General features: G+C 47.6%; 1 protein-coding gene across 1 annotated transcript in view; it reads right to left on the bottom strand.

Annotated features, from left to right (window-relative positions):
• The window catches only part of LOC134345897 (disintegrin and metalloproteinase domain-containing protein 33-like), a 118400-nt gene that overhangs the window by 61930 nt on the left and 32836 nt on the right, over positions 1 to 23634 (bottom strand). The window contains exons 11-13 of the mRNA XM_063047241.1: positions 22483 to 22625; positions 20532 to 20709; positions 20186 to 20275 (exon numbers count right to left, since the gene is read on the bottom strand). Coding sequence (XP_062903311.1) covers positions 20186 to 20275; positions 20532 to 20709; positions 22483 to 22625 — 411 coding nt within the window. The remainder of the gene's footprint in view (positions 1 to 20185; positions 20276 to 20531; positions 20710 to 22482; positions 22626 to 23634) is intronic.

Below are 23634 nucleotides of genomic sequence, written 5' to 3' on the forward strand. Positions count from 1 at the left end.
ATTCAACCTGCAGGTTAACCTTTAGGGTATCCTGCATAAGGACTACTAAGTCCCTTTGCATCTCTGCATTTTGAATTCTCTCCCCATCTAAATAATAGTCTGCCTGTTTATTTCTTCCACCAAAGTGCATGACCATACACTTTCCAACATTGTATTTCATTTGCCACTTCTTTGTCCATTCCCCAAAACTATCTAAGTCTCTCTGCAGGCTCTCTGTTTCCTCAACACTACCCGCTCCTCCACCTATCTTTGTATCATCGGCAAATTTAGCCGCAAATCCATTAATACTGTAGTCCAAATCATTGACATACATCGTAAAAAACAGCGGTTCCAACACCGACCCCTGTGGAACTCCACTGGTAACTCTAGGAAGTAACATTTTCATTCTCCAGTACCATTTTCCAGTGGTCCAATATCAACTCTCACTTCCCTTTTATTCTTTATACAAGTCATAAAAACCTTTCAGTATCCTGATTTATACTATTGGATTGTCTGCCCTCATATTGCATCTTACAGCTTTTTCAGTTGCCTTCTATTAGATCATGAAAGCTTCCCAATCATCCAACTTCCCACTCACTTTTGCTACCTTGTATGCCCTTTCCTTGGTTTTTATGCAGTCCTTAACTTCCCTTGTCAGCCATGGTCACCTAGCCCTGCCATTTGAGAACAACTTTTTCTGTTCTGCGCCTTGTGTATTATTCAGTGGAACAGTGGACGACCTTCAGAGACGCTGTCTACACTACCGCCCTCGAACATCTCGGACCAGCAAACCGAAGAAACCAAGACTGGCTCGATGAGAATGATGAAGAAATTCAGGCACTACTAACGGAGAAACATCAACATTACAGAGCGCATCAGAATGACCCCACATCACTAGCCAAGAAAGATGCCTTTACCAACGCAAGAAGAAAGGTGCAGGAAAAACTTCTCGAGATGCAGGACAGCTGGTTCAGCAAGAAGGCCGATGAAACCCAGGGCTATGCAGACAGCCACGACATAAAGCGCTTCTACGATGCGCTTAAGGCTGTATACAGACCCCAGCCCTCCGGCTCCTCACCCCTCCTCAACGCAGATGAGACGCAGCTACTGACAGAGAAGCAGATTCTGGATCGGTGGGCTGAGCACTTCAACAACATCCTTAACCGCCCTGTCGAGATCAACGACGAGGCCATTGCCCGCCTGCCCCAGGTAGAGGTCAACAAGAACCTCGACACCCTGCCCACAGTAGATGAAGTCAGAAAGGCAGTGAAGCAACTCTACTGTGGCAAAGCGCCAGGACCCGATGCAATCCCTGCTGAGGTATACAAAGCAGGAGTCCCTGTCATGATGCAAAAGCTGACTGTTCTCTTCCAGTCCATGGGGAAAAAGGGACAGGTCCTGCAACAGCTGAAAGGTGCCAGCATAGTCCACATCTACAAGAGGAAAGGCAACCGCCAGTCTTGCGACAACCACCGAGGCATCTCCCTCTTGTCCATTGCGGGGAAGATTCTGGCCCGTATCCTGCTCAACCGCCTTCTCCAACATCTTGAGCAAGGTCTGCTCCCAGAAAGCCAGTGCGGCTTCCGTGCTGAACGTGGGACTGCGGACATGATTTTTGCTGCGCGCCGACTCCAGGAAAAATGCCAGGAGCAACACAGCGACCTCTTCGTGACCTTTGTCAATCTAACCAAGGCTTTTGATACGGTCAGCAGAGAAGGCTTGTGGAAGATCATGGAGAAGTTTGGCTGCCCCAGCAAGTTCATCACAATCGTCCGGCAGTTCCACGACGGTATGATGGTGAAAGTTCTGGATGACGGCGACGAGTCGGAGGCCTTCCCAGTGACAAATGGCGTCAAACAAGGCTGCGTTCTTGCCCCGACTGTTCAGTATGGTATTCTCTGCCATGCTGACAGATGCCTTCTGTAACTACGAAGAAGGAATCCACGTCAGGTACAGGACTGACGACAGGCTGTTCAACCTTAGGAGCCTGCAGGCAGTTACAAAGGTGCGAGAGACTGTCATCAGAGACTTGTTGTTTGCTGATGACTGCGCACTCAACGCCAGCACAGAGCAGGAGATGCAGCGTGAAATGGACTGCTTCTCACAAGCCTGCAACAACTTCGGTCTCACTATCAGCACCAAAAAGACCGAAGTTATGTACCAGCCTGCCCCAGGAAAGCCATACCAGGAGCCGTGCATCACGGTGAAAGGCCAGAACCTCCAGGCAGTCGACAACTTCACTTACCCGGGCAGCATACTCTCTTGCGCAGTGAAAATAGACGCTGAGGTCAACAACAGGATTGCCAAAGCCAGCGCCGCCTTTGGGAGACTCCGTGAGAACGTCTGGGAGCAGAGAGGACTCAGCCTTACCACCAAGCTGAAGGTCTACTGTGCAGTAGTCCTTACCACCCTCCTTTACGCCAGCGGGACCTGGACTGTCTACAGCAGACACGCCAAACAGCTCAACCATTTTCACCTGAGCTGTCTCCGCAGACTCCTCCACATCAGGTGGCAGGACAAAGTCCCCGACACGGAAATCCTGGAACAAGCTGGGCTCTGCAGCGTCTACACCCTCCTGCTGAAAGCCCAAGCCAGGTGGGCTGGACATGTGGTCAGAATGCCAGACAGCCGATCGCCTAAGCAGCTGCTGTACGGAGAACTGTGTCAGGGCAAGCGCTCAGTCGGGGGGCAGAAGAAACGTTACAAAGACTGCCTCAAAGCGTCCCTCAAAGGCCTGGGCGTCGACATCAACACGGGGGAGACACTTGCCCTCGACTGTCCAGCTTGGCGCAGCAAGATTACCACAGGAGCCCGTGCAGCTGAAGTCAGGCGCATCATCGAGGTGCAACGAAAGCGTGCTGTGCGCAAGGCTCGAGCAGCATCCACTGCCACAACAGCCCCCTTCCCACTTGTGTCCCACATGTGGGCGAGCCTTCAGGGCCCGGATTGGCCTCATCAGTCACCTCCGGACCCACAGCCACCAATCTCCCATTTGACTTGGAAGCCATGGTCATCTTCGACTACGAAGGACGAACAACAACATTCCCAGAAACTTCAGTCAGCTCCCCATCTGCCGTCATCCCCACCAGTATCCTTTTCCAATCCACCTGGACAGGCTCCTCTCCCATGCCTCTGTAATTCCCTTTTCCATTGTGATACTGATACGTGTGAGTTTTGCTTCTCCCTCTCAAATTGCAGTAGGAATTCAATCATATTATGATCACTGTCTCCTAAGGGTTCTTTACGTTAGGCTGATTAATCAGATCTGGGTTATTACACAACACCCAATCTGAGATAGCCTTTCCCCGAGTAGGCTCAAGCACAAACTGCTCTAAAAATTCCCTCTCGTGATCCAACACCAAAATGATTTTCCCCATCCCCTTGCATATTGAAGTCCCCCATTTCAATTGTGCCATTACCCTTATCACATGCCTGTTCCAGCTCCCTTTCCAACATCAATCCTACATCTTGGCTACTATTTGGAGGCCTATATATGATTCCCGTAATGGGTTTTTCCCCCTACTCTTGCAGTTTCTTAACTCCACTCACAAAGATGCAACATTCTCTGACCCCACGTCACCTCTTTCCAAAGATGTAATTCCATCCCTTCCATCCCTGGAAGAAAGCCAAATGATCCAAAAATCTTCTGCCCTCCCTCCTACACCAACTCCTTAAACTATTATACTCTTACTATTTGCCATGTGTTAAACTATAATCCTCCTACTTCCAGTCTCACCAGTGCGTGGCACGGGCAGCAATCCTGATACCCCAACCCTGAAGGTCCTGCCCTTTCACTTAGCGTCGAACTTCCTGAACTCACAGGCTGTCCACCCACTTACTCAATAGGTTTCAATAGGTGGGTACTTCAGAATGCTCAGGACTTGATTCGAGGAATCCTGGACCCTGGCACCTGGAGGCAATATACCATCCAGGAATCTTGTTCTTGTTTACAGAACTTCCTTTCTGTTTCTCCAAGTAATGAATCTCCTATCACCATAGCGTGCTTCTTTCCTCAACCCCCCACCACCCCCACCTCCCCTCTGAGTGCCAGAGACATGACCACACTGACCTCCTACTGGGTCATCTCCACCAACAGTCTCCAAAATGATATTCCTGTTGTTGAGGGGGATGGCTCCAGGGGTTCTCTACACTGGCTCCTAACCCCTTTCCCCTTCATGAATGTTATCCAGTTTCCTGTGTCCTGCACCTTGGGTGTAACTATCTCTCTATATGTCCAATCTATCACCCCCTCAACCTCCGAATGATCCAGAGTTCATCCAGTTCCAGCTCCAACTCCTTAACGTGGATTGTTAGAAGTTGCAGCTGGACACACTTCTCACAGTTGTAGTCATCATGGACAATGGAGGTCTCCCTGCCTTCCCACTTCCCACAAGAGGAGCATTCAACTATCTTGCCTGGCATCTCTACTGTCCTCACTGAGCAGATATAAAGAAGGAAAACTAATAAACTGTAGGGGAAGCATAAAATCTACCTACAACTTTTTTACCTTCTCTGACCGAAGCCTCGTAGAGCTAAAGCCTCAACATCTTCACTCGGGACACTGACCACTCCAACAGTGGCCATTACGACAATGGCCACTCTGCTTGCCCCTGCCTTACTTTAATTTGTTCTTGCCAATCAATCCTGAATGCTGATTGGGTGCTGCTCAAAGCTCCAAACTACCGCAAGTCGCTGACTTTTCTATTCAATCAGCAAAGCTAAGCGAACTATGTCTTCACACACAAAGTGCTGGAGGAACTCAGCAGGCCAGGCAGCATCCATGTAAAAAAGTATGGTCAATGTTTCGGACCGAAACCCTTCAGCAGGGCGGGAGGAAAAAGCTGAGTAGATTTAAAAGGTGGAGGGAGGGGGGAGAGAAACACCCCAGGAGATGGGTGAAATCTGGAGTGGGAGGGATGAAGTAAAGAGCTGGGAAGTAAAGTGGTGAAAGAGACAGATGGAAGAAAGAAAAAGGGGGAGGAGCACCAGAGGGAGGTGATGGGCGGGCAAGGAGATGAGGTGAGAGAGGGAAGGGGATGGGAAACGGTGAAGGGGGGCATTACCGTGTTTGTTTATGCCATCAGGTTGGAGGCTCCCGGTGTGGCCTCCTGTACATAGGTGAGACTCGACATATATTGGGAGACCGCTTTGCTGAGCATCCATGCTCTGTCTGCCAGAACATTTTAATTCCACTTCCCATTCCCAAATGTCCATCCATGGCCTCCTGTCGTGATGAGGCCACACTTAGGATGGAAGAACAACACCTTATATTTCATTTGGGCAGGCTCCAACCTGATGGTATGAACATTGATTTCTCAAACCTCCAGTAATGAACCCACACTACCCCGCCCACCTTCACCATTTCACCAATCAACTTCCCATCTCTTTACTTTATCCCCCTCTCCAGGTTTCACCTATCCCCTGGTGTTTCTCTCTCCCCTCCCCAACCTACTCCTCAGCTATTCCCTCCAGTCCTGCCGAAGGGTTTCAGCCCAAAATGTCGACTTTACTCTTATCCTAGATGCCGCCTGGACTGCTCGATCCCTCCAACATTTTGTGTGCGCTGCTTAACTCACTGGCCTTCATAAATCAATGTTTTCAGTACTATACTGGAGATTGGATGTTATCTTGAGGTTGTATAACAATTCTGAGGGGTATAAACAGGGTAAATACAAGCAGGCTTTTTCCACTGAGGTTAAGTGGGACTGCAACCGGAGGTCACGTGTTAAGGGTGAAAGTTGAGAAGTTTAAGGGGAGCATGAGGGGAAATTTCTCACTCAGAGGGTGGAGAGAGTGCGGAACAAGCTGCCAGCACAAGTGGTTGCATGTAAGCATGATTTCAATGTTTAAACAAAGTTTGGATACGCACGCGGATGGTAGGGGTAAGGACGGCCATGGTTGATGGGAGTAGGCAGTTTAAATGGTTCAGCATGGACTAGATGGGCCGAAGAGCCTGTTTCTGTGCTGTACTTTTCTGTGAATCTACGACTCTATAACCGGGGTAAAGTCAATTCTACAGAGCGAAGAAGTATTTCGGCAAGAGGGAGCTGCATGAAGGTGAATCTGTCTCATGATTGGGGAGGCAGTTAAAGTTGAGATAGAGACAGGCCAGGGGTTCAGTAAGGAAGGAAGGAAGCTGTTAACTCCCTCCCCGTGCATGTTGAACAAACAGGGAAGAGAAGTTTGAGACAGATATCCTGAAGAATGGCAGCGCAGGGGTTAAAGCGATGGTTAACGTGACTGTGATATGGCTGAGTCATGTGTAACAGGACATGGGGTGTCTGGATCCCATTAGACAAAACCACAGCTGAGGAGGAAGGGTGGCCGAAGTTTCCAGTCACACTTGGGAGGAAGCCATTTGGCCCGCTGCCTTTTTCCCTGTGGCCCCAGTAATGTATGGATCTATTTCTTTTACAGCAATGACTCCCTTTTAGTGCTACGTAAGAACCATAAGATCATAAAGCAAAGGAGCAGAATTAGGCCATTCAGCCCATCGAGTCTGCTACTCTATTTGCTCAAGGTTGATCCCAGATCCCGCTCAACCCCATACACCTGCCTTCTCACCATATCCTTTGTTGCCCTGACCAATCAGGAAATGATCAACCTGCCTTAAATATACCCATGGACTTCACTCTGTGGCACAGCATTCCACAGATTCACTTCTCTCTGGCTAAAAAAATTCCTCCTTACCTCTGTCCAAAAGATCACCTTTTGTGATTCATGCACAAGCACTCCCAAGTCCCTCTGCACAGCAGCATGCTGCAATCTGTTACCATTTAAATAATAACCTGCTCTTCCATTTTTCCTTCTAAAGTGATGACCTCACATTTACCAGCATTGTACTCCATCTGTCAGACCCTTGCCCACTCACTTAACCTATCTATATCTCTCTACAGACTCTCCGTAACTTCTGCACAATTTGCTTTTCCACTCAATTTAGTATCATCAGCAAACTCAGATACACTACACTCAGTCCCCTCTTCCAGATCATTAATGTATATCGTGGACAGCTGCAGGTCCAGCACTGACCCCTGTGGCACACTGCTCACCACTGATCGCCAACCAGACTAACACCCATGTGTCCCAACTCTCTGCTTTATATTAATTAACCAATCCTCTGTCCATGCTAATACATCACCTCCAACTCTATGTACCCTTATCTAATGGATAGGTCTTTTATACAACACCTTATCAAACGCTTTATGGAAATCCAAGTAAATGACGTCCATCTGTTCCCCTCTATCCACTACACTCATTATATCCTCAAAGAACTCCAGTAAGTTTATCAAACAGGACCTGCTTTGCTGAATCCATGCTGTGTCTGCCTGATGGATCTGTTTCTTTCCAGATGCCTCGCTATTTCTTCTTTAATGATAGCTTCAAGCATTTTCCCAACTACAGATGTTAAATTAACTGGCCTATAGTTACCTGCCTTTTGCCTACAACCTTTTTTGAACAGTGGCGTGACATTCGCCACCTTCCAGTCTGCTGGGACCTGCCCAGAATCCAGAGAATTTTGGTAAATCATCACCAAGCCTCTACTATAACTTCTGCCATTTCTTTCAGTAACCTGGGATACATTCCATCAGGACCTGGGGACTTTTCTATCTTCAGGCCCAGAAATTTGCTCAGCACTACTTCTTTAGTGATAGCTATCGTATCGAGGTCCTCACCTCCCATCACATCCATAACATCTCTCTTTGTTGTGCAGACAATAGTGCAGATTATTCAGATAATAGTCTGCAATATTGTTCCTTTTACCAAAGTGCATTAACATACATATCCCAACACTATATTCCATCTGCCACTTTTTTGCCCATTCTTCCAATTTGTCTAAGTCCTGCTGCAATCACATTGCTTCCTCAGCACTACCTACCCCTCCACCTATCTTCGTATCATCTGCAAATTTTGCCACAAAGCCAGCAATTCCCCTTGGATCCCATGCCTCCTTACTTTCTCAATAAGCCTTGCATGGGGTACCTTGTCAAGTGCCTTACTGAAATTCATGTACACTGCATCTACTGCTCTACCTTCATCAATGTGTTTAGTCACATCCTCAAAAAATTCAATCAGGCTCGGAAGGCACGACCTGCCTTTGACAAAGCCATGCTGACTATTCCTAATCATATTATACCTCTCCCAATGTTCATAAATCCTGCCTCTCAGGTTCTTCTCCATCAACTTACCAACCACTGAAGTAAGACTCACTGGTCTATAATTTCCTGGGCTATCTCTACTCCCTTTCTTGAATAAGAGAACAACATCCTCAACCCTCCAATCTTTCGGAACCTCTCCCATCCTCTTTGATAATGCAAAGATCATCACCAGAGGCTCAGCAATCTCCTCCCTCGCCTCCCACAGTAGTACATCTCATCCGGTCCCAGGAACTTACCCAACTTGATGCTTTCCAAAAGCTCCTGCACATCCTCTTTCTTAATATCTACCTCTTTCTTAATATCTACCTGCTCAAGCTTTTCAGTCCGCTGTAAGTCATCCCTACAATCGCCAAAATCCTTTTCTGTAGTGAATACTGAAGCAAAGCACTCATTAACTACCTCTGCTATATCCTCCGGTTCCATACACACTTTTCCACTGTCACACTTGATTGATCATATTCTCTCAGGTCTTATCCTCTTGCTCTTAAAATACATGTAGAATGCCTTGGGGTTGTCCTTAATCCCGTCCGCCAAGGCCTTCTCATGGCCCCTTCTGGCTCTCCTAAGTTCTTTCTTGAGCTCCTTCCTGCTCGTCTTATAATCTTTCAGCTCTCTATCATTACCTAGCTTTTTGAATCTTTCATAGGCTCTCTTTTTCTTCTTGACTAGAACTAAAACAGCCTTTGTACACTACGGTTCCTGTACCCTACCATCTTTTCCCTGTCTCATTGGAAGGTACCTATGCAGAACTCCACGCAAATATCCCCTGAATATTTGCCACATTTCTTCTGTACATTTCCCTGAGAATATCTCTTTCCAATTTATGCTTCCAAGTTCCTGTCTGATAGCCTCATATTTCCCCTTACTCCAATTAAACGCTTTTCTAACTTGTCTGTTCCTACTCCTCTCCAATTCTATGGTAAAAGAGATAGAATTGTGATCACTATCTCCAAAATGCTCTCCCACTGAGAGATCTGCCACCTGACCAGGTTCATTTCCCAACACCAGATCAAGTACAGCCTGTCCTCTTGTAGGCTTATCTACAGATTGTGTCAGGAAACCTTCCTGAACACACCTAACAAACTTTACCCCAACTAAACCCCTCACTTAGGAAGATGCCAATCAATACTTGGGAAATTAAAATCTCCCACCACAACAACCCTGTTATTACACCTTTCCAGAATCTGTCTCCCTATCTGCTCCTGGATGTCCTTGTTACTATTTGGCGGTCTATAAAAATCACCCAGTAGATTTATTGACTCCTTCCTGTTCCTAACCTCCACCCACAGAGACTCTGTAGACAATCCCTCCATGTCTTCCTCCTTTTCTGCAGCCGTGACACTATCTCTGATCAACAGTGCCACGCCCCCACCTCTTTTGCCTCCCTCCTTGTCCTTTCTGAAACATCTAAAACCCAGCACTCGAAGTAACCATTCCTGCCGCTGCACCATCCAAGTCTCTGTAATGGCCACTACATCATAGCTCCAAGTACTGATCCACGCTCAAAGCTCATCTGCTTTATTCATAATACTCCTCGCATTAAAATAGACACATCTCAAACCATCGGTCTGAGCGTGTCCCTTCTCGATCACCTGTCTATCTTCCCTCTCGCACTGTATCCAAGCTTTCTCTATATGTGAGCCAACTGCCCATTCCTCTGTCTCTTCAGTTCGGTTCCCACCCTCCCAGCAATTCTAGTTTAAACTCTCCCCAACAGCCTTAACAAACCTCCCCACCAGGATATTGGTCCCCCTGGGATTCAAGTGTAATCTGTCCTTTTTGTACAGGTCACACCTGCCCCAAAAGAGGACCCAATGATCCAGAAATCTGAATCCCTGCCCCCTACTCCAATCCCTCAGCCACGCATTTATCCTCCACCTCACTCTATTCCTGTACTCACTGTCACGTGGCACAGGCAGTAATCCCGAGATTACTACCTTTGAGGTCCTGATTCTCAACTTCCTTCCTAACTCCCTGTCATCTGTTTTCAGAACTTCCTCCCTTTTCCTGCCTATGTCATTGGTACCAATGTGTACCATGACCTCCAGCTGTTCTCCCTCCCACTGCAGGGTATCGTGGACATGATCTGAAACATCCCGGACCCTGGCACCTGGAAGACAAACTACCATCTGAGTTTCTTTCCTGTGTCCACAGAATCGCCTGTCTGACCCCCTAACTATAGAGTCCCCTATCACTACTGCCTTCCTCTTCCTTTCCCTACCCTTCTGAGCCACAGGGCGGATTCTGTGCCAGAGGCACGGGCACTGTTGCTTCCCCCAGGTAGGCTGTCCCTCCCAACAGTATTCAAACAGGAGTACTTATTGTTAAGGGGGACAGCCACAGGGGTACTCTCTCGTACCTGACTCTTCCCCTTCTCCCTCCTGACTGTTACCCACTTGTCCGTCTCCCGTGGCCCCGGTGTGACCACCTGCCTATAACTCGTCTCTATCAACTCCTCACTTTCTCTGACCAGATGAAGGTCATCGAGCTGCATCTCCAGTTCCCTAACCCGGTCCCCAAGGAGCTGCAGCTCGATGCACCTGGCACAGATGTGGCTGTCCGGGAGGCTGGGTGTCTCCAGGACCTCCCACATCTGACACCGAGCACAGACAACCGGCCTGACACACATACCTCCTGTCTGTATTCTACTCAGGTAACCTACCTCGCCTCGACCTGTTAACGCTGAAGCCCTGTTGAGCCAAAGCCTTCCTACTCTGTCTCGCTCTACTCTGTTGCCCACTCCTCCAACACACACTTTATAAGGCTGTCTCCTTTTAAACTCTTTTCACTGGCTGATGTCCACACACTTGCGCAGTTGTGGCTCAATCAAACCAATGAAGAACAGTGAGTCCTTGGAATGGGCTGCCAGTGACAGTGGTGGAGATGGATACGATAGGGTCTTTTCAGAGAGTCCTGGATAGGTAGATGGAGCTCAGAAAAATAGAGAATCATGGGTAACCCTAGGTAATTTCTCAGGTAAGGACATGTTCAGCACAGCTTTGTAGGCCAAAGGGCCTGTATTGTGCTGTAGGTTTTCTATGTTTCTAATTCCATTATTGAAATGACTGACAAGCAATGTGAAAAGTAGCAGTCCCAATACTGACCCCTGAGGAACACCACTGGTCAGTGGCAGCCAACAAGAAAAGGCCCCCTTTATTCCCTTTTGTTGCCTCCTGCCTGTCAGCCATTCCTCTATCCATGCCAGTATCTTTCCTGCAACACCACTGAATTTTATCTTGTTAAGCAGCCTCATGTGTAGCACCTTATCAAATTCCTTCTGAAAATCCAAGTAAGTGACATCCACTGCCTCTCCTTTGTCCACCCTGCTTGTGACTTACTCAAAGAACTCTAACAGATTTGTCAGGCAAGATTTCCCTTTACATAAACCATTCTGACTTTGACATATTTTATTATTAGTCTCCAAGTACCCCAAAACCTCATCCTTAATAATAGACTCCAACACTTTCCCAACCACTGAGATTAGGCTAACTGGCCAAAACTTCCTTTCTTTTGCCTTCCTCCCTTCTGAAAGAGTGGAGTAACATTTGAAATTTTCCAGTCCTCTGGGACATGCCAGAAACAAGTGATTCTTGAAAGATCATGACCATTGCGTCTGTTATCTCTTCAGCAACCTGTCTCAGGACTCTGGGATGTAGTCCATCTGGTCCAGGTGACTTATCCACCTTAAGAGCTTTGAGTTTGCCTAGCACTTCTTCCTTTGTAATAGCAATGGCACTCACTCCTGCTCCCTGACACTCACGGACCTCTGGCATACTGCTAGTGTCTTCCACAGTGAAGACAGATGCAAAGTACCCATTAAGTTCATCTGCCATTTCTTTGTCCCCCATTACTACCTCACCAGCATCATTTTCCAGTGGTCCTATATCAACTCTCACCTCCCTTTTACTCCTTATAAAACTGAAAAAAAACTTGGTATCCTGCTTTATATTATTGGCTGGTCTCCTCTCATATTACATCTTTTCCCTTCTTATAGCTTTTTTAGTTGCCTTTTGTTGGATTTTAAAAGCTTCCCAATCATCCAACTTCCCACTCACTTTTGCTACCTAGTATGCCCTTTACTTGGCTTTTATACAGTCCTTAACTTCCTTTGTCAGCCACGGTTGCCTACCCCTGCCATTTGAGAACTTCTTCCTCTGTAGGACATATCTATCCTGCGCCTTGTGAACTATTCCCAGAAACTTCAGCCATCTCTGCTCTGCCGATATCCCCGCCAGTATCGTCTTCCAATCCACCTGGACAAGCTTCTCTCTCATGCCTCTGTAATTCCCTCTATTTCATTCTGATACAGATATATATGACTTGTGTTTCTCCCTCTCAAATTGCACTATGAATTCAATCATATGATGATCACTGCCCTCTCAGGGTTCCTTTACATTCAGCTCCCTAACAAAATCTGGGTTACTACACAACACCCAATCTAAGATGGCCTTTCCTTGACAGCTCAAGCACAAGCTGCTCTAAAAAGCCATCTCGTAGGTATTCAACAAATTCCGTCTCTTGTGATCCGACACCAACCTGATTTTCCCAATCCCCTTGCATATTGAAGTCCCCTATTACAATTGTGTCATTACCCTTATTACATGCCCTTTCCAGCTCCCTTTGCAATCTCAACCCCACATCTTGGCTACTATTTGGAGGCCTATATATGATTCCCATAATGGGTTTTTTTTTTTACCCTTGCAGTTTCTTAACTCTAAGAAACACAAAGATTTAACATTCTCTGACCCTATATCACCCATTTCTAATGATATAATTCCATCTCTTCCCAACAAAGCCACACCACCATCTCTGCCTTCCTGTCTGTCCTTTCGACACAAGATATATCTTTTGATGTAATGGTCACAACTATGGCCTTCTTTCAGCCAAGACTCACTGCTGCATATTGATCTCCTCTCTCTCTCTCTCTCGCACTGCAACATGAATATACCAGTTGAAGCCATCTCCTGCATGTGTTCTTCTGTTTAATCAATATATAGTTGTGCACAGACAGAACAAATTGGCGACAAGTACGGATCTGAATATCAGAAAATATCACGAACTGCACCGACAGTTATGGGACAAAACGAGAGTTAAGAGTTAAAGAGTACAGAGTAGGCTGCGTCACAGACGCTAACAAAGGGATGCGTGAGTAACACTGCATAGTACACAGAGCAAGATGCAACTAGCAAATTTAAAGTGTAACTAAGCTGGTGATGGCTTTAGTCAGGAAAATTGATGAATTTGATCATGCTAATGAAAGCTGAATGTTGTATTTGAAGAGGGTGGAACTGTATTGTAACATGAGCAACGTGGAGTAACAAAAAGAAAGCCCCCACACTTCCTAGCTTAATGGATGCAAGGATGTATAGTCTCTTATGCAACTTAGTAACTCCTGAAAAGCCAGCAAGCAAGACATTCAATGAAATTGTTACAATTTTACAAAATCACTTGAGCCCTAAACCACTGGTAATGGCTGAGAGATATAGATTTTACAAAAGGAATCAAAGGATGAAAGCATTTTAGAATACATTGCAGAACTGTGCAAACTTTCCCAGTACTGTGACTTCAGAGATTGACTTTCTGATGCATCAAGGGACAGGCTTATATGTGGCATGCATAGTCATAGCACTCAAACGAGGCTACTGTCAGTAAGAGACCTAACCTTAGAATGGACATTGACCATTGCAATAGAGACTACAGCAAATGATGCCGCAGAACTACAGAAAAGGAGGTTAGAATGTGAAGTGCACAAAATGTTCCTGAATAGTGCAACAAGCCAAAAATGTTATCGATGTAGCAAATCCTCCCATGAAACAAGTGACCGTTGTTTCAAAGAAAAAGTTTGCAGGAAGTATCATAGACAAGGTCACAGAAAGAATGTGCAAGGCAGACAAAAAGCAGAACCAAAGAGGAAGAACACACTGAGTGAAAAGTTTCAGACACGAAATTAACCAAATGTAAAACCGAAACAGATAAAACAGAGCCTGACGAAAGTGAACTCTCATACCTGGAACTGCATAGTATGGCTGACGGATCAGAAAGTCACCTGGATCACAATAGTTGTGTCTGGTGTAAAACTGAAAATGGAGCTGGACACAGGGTCAGCTTTGTCAATAACTTCAGTGGCTGACTACAACAGACTGCTTTCTGAGATATCATCAGAGGAAACTTCAGTGCTGCTGAAGACCTACACAGGCAAAGAAGTGTCTCTCAACAGCAAACTGAAGGTGAATGTAACACGTGCAGGCCAAACACAGCAGTTAGAGCTCTACGTATTGAAAAGCGGAAGCCAGCTCCTTTTGGACATGAATGGTTGAGAAAAATCCAACTAGACTGTCACTGAATCAAAGCTCTCATCTGTCCTCAACAGGCAACTGCAGCCTAACCAGGTAGCACTAACCAGAGACTGTCCAGCTGCTTAATGCTAATGAGCAGCCCTGTGATCTCTGTCTCAGAAGCCGATATTAGGCTGTCTATAAAGAGAGTGAACCCTTGCAAGGTGGAAGGTCCCGATGGAGTACCTGGTGAGGCTTTGAAAACCTGTGCCAACCAACTGCGTGAGTATTCAAGGACATTTTCAACCGCTCACTGCTATGGGCAGAAGTTCCCACTTGCTTCAAACAGGCAATAATTGTACCACAGCCTAAGAACAATAACGTGAGCTGCATTAATGACTATCACCCGGCAGCACTCACATCTACAGTGATGAAATGCTTAGAGAGGTTGATCTAGTCAGTCTTGCCTCAGCAAGGACCTGGACCTATTGCCACAATAGGTCAATGGCAGATGCAATCCCAATGGCTCTTCACACTGCTTTAGGCCACCTGGACAACACAAGAACCTATGTCAGGATGCTGTTCATCGACTACAGCTCAGCATTCCCACAATCCTGACTGAGAAGTTACAGAACCTGGGCCTCTGCATCTCCCTCTGCAATTGGAATCTGGACTTCCTAACCAGAAGACCACAATCTGTGTGGATTGGTGATAACATCTCCTCCTTGCTGACGATGAATACTGGTACACCTCAGGGGTGTGTGCTTAGCCCACTGCTCTACTCTCTGTATACACGACTGTGTGGCTAGGCATAGCTTAATTATCATCTATAAATTTGCTGACGATACAACCATAGTTGGTAGAATCTCAGGTGGTGATGAGAGGGCGTACAGGACTGAGATATGCCAACTAGTGGAGTGGTGTCGCAGCAACAACCTGGCACTCAACGTCAGTAAGACAGAGCTGATTGTGGACTTCAGGAAGAGTAAGTCGAAGGAACACATACCAATCCCCATAGAGGGATCAGAAGTGGAGAGAGTGAGTGGTTTCAAGTTCCTGGGTGTTAAGATCGCTGAGGATCTAACTTGGTCCCAACATATTGATGCAGTTACACAGAAGGCAAGACAGCGACTATACTTCATTAGGAGTTTGAGGAGATTTGGTATGTCAACAAATACTCTCAAAAACATAGAAACATAGAAAATCTGTAGCACAATACAGGCCCTTTGGCCCACAAAGCTCTGCCAAACATGACCTTACCTTAGAAATTACCTAGGGTTACCCACAGTCCTCTATTTTTCTGAGCTCCATGTACCTATCCAGGAGTCTCTTAAAAAACCCTATCGTATCTGCCCCCACCACCACCGCCAGCAGCCCATTCCATGCACTCACCCCTCTTTGCATAAAAAACTTACCCCTGACATCTCCTCTGTACCTACTTCTAAGCACCTTAAAACTATGCCCTCTCGTGCTAGCCATTTCAGCCCAGGGAAAAAGCCTCTGACTATCCACACGGTCAATGCCTCTCATCATCTTATACACCTCTATCAGGTCACCTCTCATCCTCCGTCGCTCCAAGGAGAAAAGGCCAAGTTCACTCAACCTATTCTCATAAGGCATGCTCCCCAATCCAGGCAACATCCTTGTAAATCTCCTCTGCACGCTTTCTATGGTTTCCACATCCTTCCTGTAGTGAGGTGACCAGAACTGAGCACAGTACTCCAAGTGGGGTCTGACCAGGGTCTTTGTGGGAGAAAATATGAAGGCCTTACATTGTAATGGGCATTGAGGGGTTAATGATCTGTTTAAAAATGTGAATTTGAAGTCTACAAGCATTTATCTGTAACTAATGTACTCAGTGATTGAAATGTGACTTGCAACCGAGACACAAAATTAACTGTATCTGTACTTCTTTGTTCTGAGAATTTTTAGATGTCTGTGGTTGAGCCAGCTTGCCTGATATAGTTTTTGAAAACTGACACTTAAGTAAAATGTGTTGCTTCTCAAGAACATATTTTTGCTACTTCCCTATTCTGTAGCATTCTCTGAAAATGCTCGACAAATGTTCAAATAAGGAATTATCTGATCATACAATGTCCTGAGGCACGTGACCTTTACTTCTGTAAAAAAAATCCACCTACGTGTCTCTTGTCACGTACCATTCATGTATAAATATGACTGAGTTTTCTTGTTTGACGGAGCTCCAGGACCGCACCTTTAGGTGCTGGGCTCCCCGTGATATCATGTGACAAATAAAGAATTTTCTACCACACTCTCCCTCCGGGTCCGAGTATTCTTTTTCCGCGACAGTCTTAAATAGCTGTAACATTACCTCTCGGCTCAAACTCAATCCCATGATTGGTGTACTGTGGAGAACATTCTGACAGGCTGCATCACTGTCTGCTATGGCGTGGGTGGGGGGGGGCTACTGCACAGGACCGAAAGAAGCTGCAGAGGGTTGTAAATTTAGTTGGCTCTATCTTGAGTATGAGCCTACAAAGTACCCAGGACATCTTCAGGGATCGGTGTCTCAGAAAGTCAGTGTCCATTATTAAGGACCTCCAGCACCCAGGGCATGCCCTTTTCTCACTGTTACCATCAGGTGGGAGGTACAGAAGCCTGAAGGCACACACTCAGTGATTCAGGAACAGCTTCTTCCCCTCTGCCATCTGATTCCTAAATGGACATTGAACCCTTGACACTACCTCACTTCTTAAATATATATTATTTCTGGTTTTTGACTATTTTTAATCTATTCAATATACATATACTGTAATTGATTTACTTATTTATTTTATTTTTTTTTCTCTCTGCTAGATTATGTATTGCATTGAACTGCTGCTGTTAAGTTAACAAAATTCACGACACGTGCCAGTGATAATAAACCTGATTCTGATTCTGAGAAGGTATTTGAGAAGGGGATTGGTAAACTCAAAGGCTAGCAGAACAGAAACGAACTGCCTAAAACAGCAACAGCAAGATTCCAAAAGCATGTCCAGTGCCTTACGCACTACGTCCTAAAGTGGACACTGAACTTCAGACTTGGGGTGTCTGGAATTCTCTCAAGCATAGAGTGGAGTGACTGGGCCGTGCCCATTGACCCAGTGATCAAGAAAGGGAAGTCCGGAACAGTTCGTAATTTGTGGAGATTTCAAAGTGAGCATCAACCCGGTGCTGTGTACTGTGCAGTATCCCCTGCCACAAATAGAAGACATTTTTGCACCTTTGGTAGGTGGGGAGAGGTTTTCAAAGATTGACTTGTCACAAGCCTATCTGCAAATGGAGATTGAGAATCAAGCAGGAATTTCCTCACAATCAACACTCACAAGGGACTGTTCCAGTATAATCGTCTCGTCTTTGGCGTCGCATCAGCTCCAGAAATTTGGCAAAGAACAATGGACCAAGTGTTCCAAGATATCCCAGGAACACAATGTTACCTCGATGGCATCATCGTCAATGGCAAGATTGATGAAGAGCACCTCCAGAACCTTGGTAAGGTCTGTGCGCAAAGAGTGAGAAATGTGAGTTTTTCAAGAATGAAATCTCATATTGTGGACAAACATGGCTTACACAAGTCACAAGACAAGATTGAAGCAGTGCGACAGGCACCCAACTGGAAGATGTGTCACAACTCTGGTCATACTTGGGCTTTGTAAACTACTACCACCGGTTTCTCCCAAACCATTGCTACAGTGATGCACCCATTGAATGCACTGTTGCAGACAGAAGCTAAGCGGGAATGGTCAGAAAGATGTGAAAGAGCATTCAAGGAAATAAAGAGACTAATAACATCCAACAAACTGCTCATCCATTGTGATCCATCTCTGCCCATCAGACTGGCGTGCAATGTGTCCCCTTATGGCACTGGGTCTATTTTCTCACACATTCTGAAAGATGGATCTGAATGCCTGATTGCTTCAAGATCACTGATGAGCACAGAACACAACTACACACAGATCAACAAAGAGGCTCTTGGTCCAGTATGAGGAATAAAGAGGTTCAACCACTACCTTTACGGACAAAAGTTTATGCTAGTGACAGATCACCAGCCCCTTGTGCCAGGAAGGGAATTCCAGTGACGACTGCTGCCCGGTTGCAACGTTGGGCACCTTTCCCAGGAGCCCACTCTGATGACATAAAGTTCAAGGTACCAAACAACACAGCAATGCTGACAGCTTGTCACATCTTCCACTGTTGACAACTGAAGAAGAAAAGTTTTCATTCTATGACCAAGCAGAAATGGTTCACACAGCATTGGTGGACCAGTCACCAGTAACAAATTCTGAAATACAAAGAACAACAATGAATGACCCAACATTATCAAAAGTCTGGCCAGGTCATGGCAATCCTGTTTCCAGAGTTCTCAGTGAGATGAGATCAACTTCAGTATGTTAAAGAACGCTGATGTGTGGATCTCATGTTCTGGTTCCTCGAAACTGCACACCAGAGTACATGAAGGACACCCGGGTACAGTCAAGATGAAGAGTCTCACCCAGAGCTACGTGTGGTGACCAGGAATCAACAGACAGATTGAAGACTTGACCAAAAGCTGTTCACGATTCCAAAAAGTTCAAAATGCACTTGGACAAGCACCATTACACCCGTGGGAGTGGCCATCATCACTATGGCAAAGAGTACATATTGACTTTGCTGGGCCATTCCTGGACTCCATGTTTGTGATGGCTGAGGATGCTCATTCAAAGTGGCCGGTGGTTATACCGACGAAGCCAATGAATGCTGAATTCCTCCAGCATTTTGTGTGTGTTGCTTGGATTTGCAGCATCAGCAGATTTTCTCCTTTGTGATTTGATTACAACTCAATAGTCTCTGTGTTCCCAGAGGCTGACGCCGGGGTGGGCAAGGGCATGTACAAGCCAGTGCCTGACAGTGGTGTGAGTGGATTGATTGATTACTGAACATCACCATCACTCTCTAGCTCCAGTGCCTGACAACTTCCCAAGTCGGTGTGGATCCCTGGTGACTCCTGGACCAGCCTAACACGAGGATCCATGCCAAAGCTTCACTGATGTCCACGTTGACAACACACACCATCCTCTTCTCAGCAATCACTATTATCACCTCCTCCAAACCAACATCACATTGTGAGACAGCACACGGCCACGGTGACTGTTGCACAAGTGGGGGGCTGGGGCTTAATAAATATTCAGGGTAATAAATGTATGTGAGCAGCAAGGATCAGGGTTAATCTAAGAAAGGATCTACTGGCATTGGAGAGGGTTCAGAGGAGGTTCACGAGAATTATCCCAGGATGAAAGGGTTACTGTGTGAATGGCTCTGGGCCTGTACTTGCTGAAGTTTAGAAGAGTGAGGGTGGATCTCACTGAAACCTTTTGAATACTGAAAGGCCTGAATACAGTGGGATCAAAAAGCACAGCCTCCAAATACAAGGACATCCCTTCAGATAAGAGATGAGAAAGAATTTCTTTAGCCAGCGGGGAGTGAATCTGTGGAATTCATTGCCACAGACACCTGTGGAGGCCCGGTTATTGGGTATATTTAAAGCAGACCTTAATAGGTTCTTAATTAGTCCGGACATCAAAGGTTACAGGGAGAAGGCAAGAGACTGTTGAGAGGGACAATAAATCAGCCTTGATGGAATGGCGGGCAGACAAAATGTACCAAATGGTCTAATTGTGCTCCAACATCTTATGGTAATAAAGATCTGCGGGCAGTGAGGGCATAATAAGCCACCTGACCCCAGGCCCAGGGGCAGTCAGGGGTGTTCCTGGGAAAGACAGCATCCTGGAATCGTACCTTGCACTGCCTGCAGCACACTCCGTGTGCACACTGGGCGCCTGGAGTAAGGGTGCAGTTATTGGCGTTGCAACACGGGTTCGCACACTCCTGTAACACAAGCAGAGAGTATTAATGTCCGGAAGTGGCCGTACACCGGCCTCGCCGTACAGACAGGTTCTGCACACTGCCCTGTGCCTGTACTGGTCAGGTTACTGTCCCCGTACCAATCACTATTAAATTTATCACACCACATCACCTCTCTCAGTCACCCCAACCTTCCCGCCAATTACAGCCCCCATCAGGATCTCAAACCCCTGCTACTGTCGTTCCCATCCTTTCGGTTATCGCCCCACACCCCACTGACCTGCACCTCTCCACAGTCGCACTCTTCCTCGGCCTCTAGGTAGCCATTACCACAGCGTCGAGCTCCGTACAGTCTCTCCATATCCGGCCGGTTATACAAGCACACACCTCCTCCACGCCGAAGGTAAAACCGTAGGTCCGAATGGCTACAGGAGCTGAAGACCCTCGGGAACGGGTGTCTGAGGGAGGGAGAGTGGAGTGAAGACCCTCGGGAACGGGTGTCTGAGGGAGGGAGAGCGGAGTGAAGACCCTCGGGAACGGGTGTCTGAGGGAGGGAGAGCGGGGAGTGAAGACCCTTGGGAACGGGTGTCTGAGGGAGGGAGAGCGGGGAGTGAAGACCCTCGGGAACGGGTGTCTGAGGGAGGGAGAGCGGGGAGTGAAGACCCTCGGGAACGGGTGTCTGAGGGAGGGAGAGCGGGGAGTGAAGACCCTCAGGAACGGGTGTCTGAGAGAGGGAGAGCGGAGTGAAGACCCTCGGGAACGGGTGTCTGAGAGAGGGAGAGCGGAGTGAAGACCCTCGGGAACGGGTGTCAGAGAGGGAGAGCGGAGTGAAGACCCTCGGGAACGGGTGTCTGAGAGAGGGAGTGCAGAGTGAAGATCCTCGGGTGAATGGGAGTCTGAGGGAGAGGGAGAGTGAAGTGAAGACCCTCGGGAATGACTGTCTGAGGGCGAGGGAGGTCAGTGAAAATCCTGAGGAGAATGGGTGTCCGAGGGACGTAAAGAGGGACAGCAGAGTGAAGACCCCCAGGAATGGGTGTCTGAGGGCGAGGGAGTGCGGAGTGAAGATCCTCGGGTGAATGAGTGTCAAAGGGAGAGGGAGAGTGGAGTGAAGACCCTTGGGAACAGGTATCTGAGGGGGAGAGAGAGGGGAGTGCGGAGTGAAGACCACTGGGTGAATGGGTTTCTGAGGGGGAAGAACAGCGGAGTGAAGACCCCCGGGAACGGGTGACCGATGGTGTGGAAGAGCTCCTTGGGAGAATGGGTGTCTGAGTGAGAGGGAGACGCTGAGCGGTGTGAAGACCCTCGGGAATGGGTGCCCGAGGGCCAGGGAGTGCGAAGTGAAGATCTTCGGGAGAGTGAGTGTCTGAGGGAGAGGGAGATGAGTGACTGACGTCGAGGTGGTTGACGGTGTCTCTGGAATCTTGCTGTGCATGCCAGGTGGTCAGCAGTGTCTCTGTGTTGGCAAGTCAGTGTAGTCCCTGGGATGACCATCAAACCATGAGATACTACAGCATAATCATAGGCCTTTGACCCATCGAGTCTGCTCCATCATCTCTTCATGGCTGATCCATTTTCCCTCTCAGCTCCTCCTACTTTACCTCCTTATCTCTTCGTGCCCTGTATAATCAAGAATCTATCCACATCTGCTTAAATACACCTGAAGAATTGGCCTCCACAGCTTTGTGAACTTCCTTTGAACTCTCTCCAGTTTCAGCACTTCTTTTCTACGATACAGGGCTCAAACCTGCTCACAATACTCCAAGTGAGGCCTCGCCAGCGCTTTGTAAAGTCTCAACATTACTTCCTTGCTTTAATATTCTAGTCCTCTTGAAAAGAAATTAATGCTAACACTGCGTTTGCCTTCCTCACCACAGAACAGACTCACTGTGCAAATCCACCTTCGGGGAATCCAGCTCAAGGACTCCCAAGTTCTTTGCTTCTCGGAATTTTGAATTTTCTCTCCATTTAGAAAACAGTTTGCTTGAATTTAGTGCATGGCCATACAATTCCCGACACTGTATTCCAGCTGCCATTTCTTGGCCCATTCTCCCTATCTGTATACATCCTCTGTGGCCCCTCTGCTTTCTCACCTCCTCTCTTCATACTGTCTGCAGACTTCGCCACAAAGCGGCAGGTCCGTCATCCACCCAAGCCATCGGGGGTTTCAGGGGGTGGGGGTGTTGGAGGGGTTTCAGGGGGTGGGGGTGTCAGGAGTGTCTCCATGTCCTCACCCTGTGGCAGCCGCCATGATGCAGCCTCCCTGCTCAGCTGAGGCCTGCTTGCAGCAGCCAACGCCATCGTGGGCCAGTCCCAGGTTGTGGCCAATCTCATGGGCCATAGTGGCAGCCGCCCCAATGGCCGGTTCCGAGTGATCCTGAGGATGAGGGACCCATCAGTTTTAAACACAGAACAGACACTACACAGCCACCCCATCCAACCTACTCCCCTCTGCAGACACTCCCCCACCCCCGACACCAACGCCTCCCACTCTCCCTCCTCCTCCCCCAGCCCGGTGCCTCCCTTCACAACACGATGTGGAGGAGGATTGGGGAGACATGTGCTGATGGGGGGTCCACAGGGTTGGGTGGGGTGAAGGGTCTGTGGAGGGAGGGAGGGGGAATGCAACCTCATGAAGGTTCCAAGCCCGAAATGGTGACCGTCTCCCAAATACACAAACTCCCCATTTTGGTCATACCACCTTCAGTCAGCTGCTCTGGCGAATGTCATACTATGCATACCATTCAGTCCCTCCGCTCTCTGCTGGCCAGAACCGCTGGTCCGTCCCTGCTGCAGTCAGGAGGCCAAGAGGCAAGGTGGAGAGGTGGATGGTGGCAAAGACGGCGTGGACTGTACCCCGTCAGTTTGTGTGGGTGTGAGGGATCAGAGCTTGGGGCAGGGCGATGGTATGGGAGCGGGTGTGCCTCAGGAGTGGCCATGCTGGGGGAGGGGGGGCTGGTGGGGTTTGTTGGGGCCCAGCTTCTGTACCAGAGGGGAGGGAGAGAGGAGACAGGCACAGAGAGATACAGAAGTACAGCACAGAAACAGGCTCTTTGGCTAATCTAGTCCATACCAAATTATTTAAACTGTCTACTCCCATCAGCCTGCACCAGGACCACAGCCATCCATATTTCTAATATCGACACACCTATCCAATGTCCTCTCAAACATTGAAATCGAACTCGCATGCACTACCTGTGCCGGCAGCTCGTTCCACACTCTCATGCCCCTCTGAGTGAAGAAGTTTCCCCTCATGTTCCCCTTAAACTTCTCACCTTTCACCCTTAACCCAGACATCGGGTTGTAGTCTCACCAAAGCTCAAGGAAAAAGGCCTGCTTGCATTTACCCTGTCTGTACCCCTCATAATTTTGTATACCTCCATCAA

This window comes from Mobula hypostoma, chromosome 4 (genome assembly GCF_963921235.1).
Source record: "Mobula hypostoma chromosome 4, sMobHyp1.1, whole genome shotgun sequence".
Classification (NCBI taxonomy): domain Eukaryota; kingdom Metazoa; phylum Chordata; class Chondrichthyes; order Myliobatiformes; family Myliobatidae; genus Mobula; species Mobula hypostoma.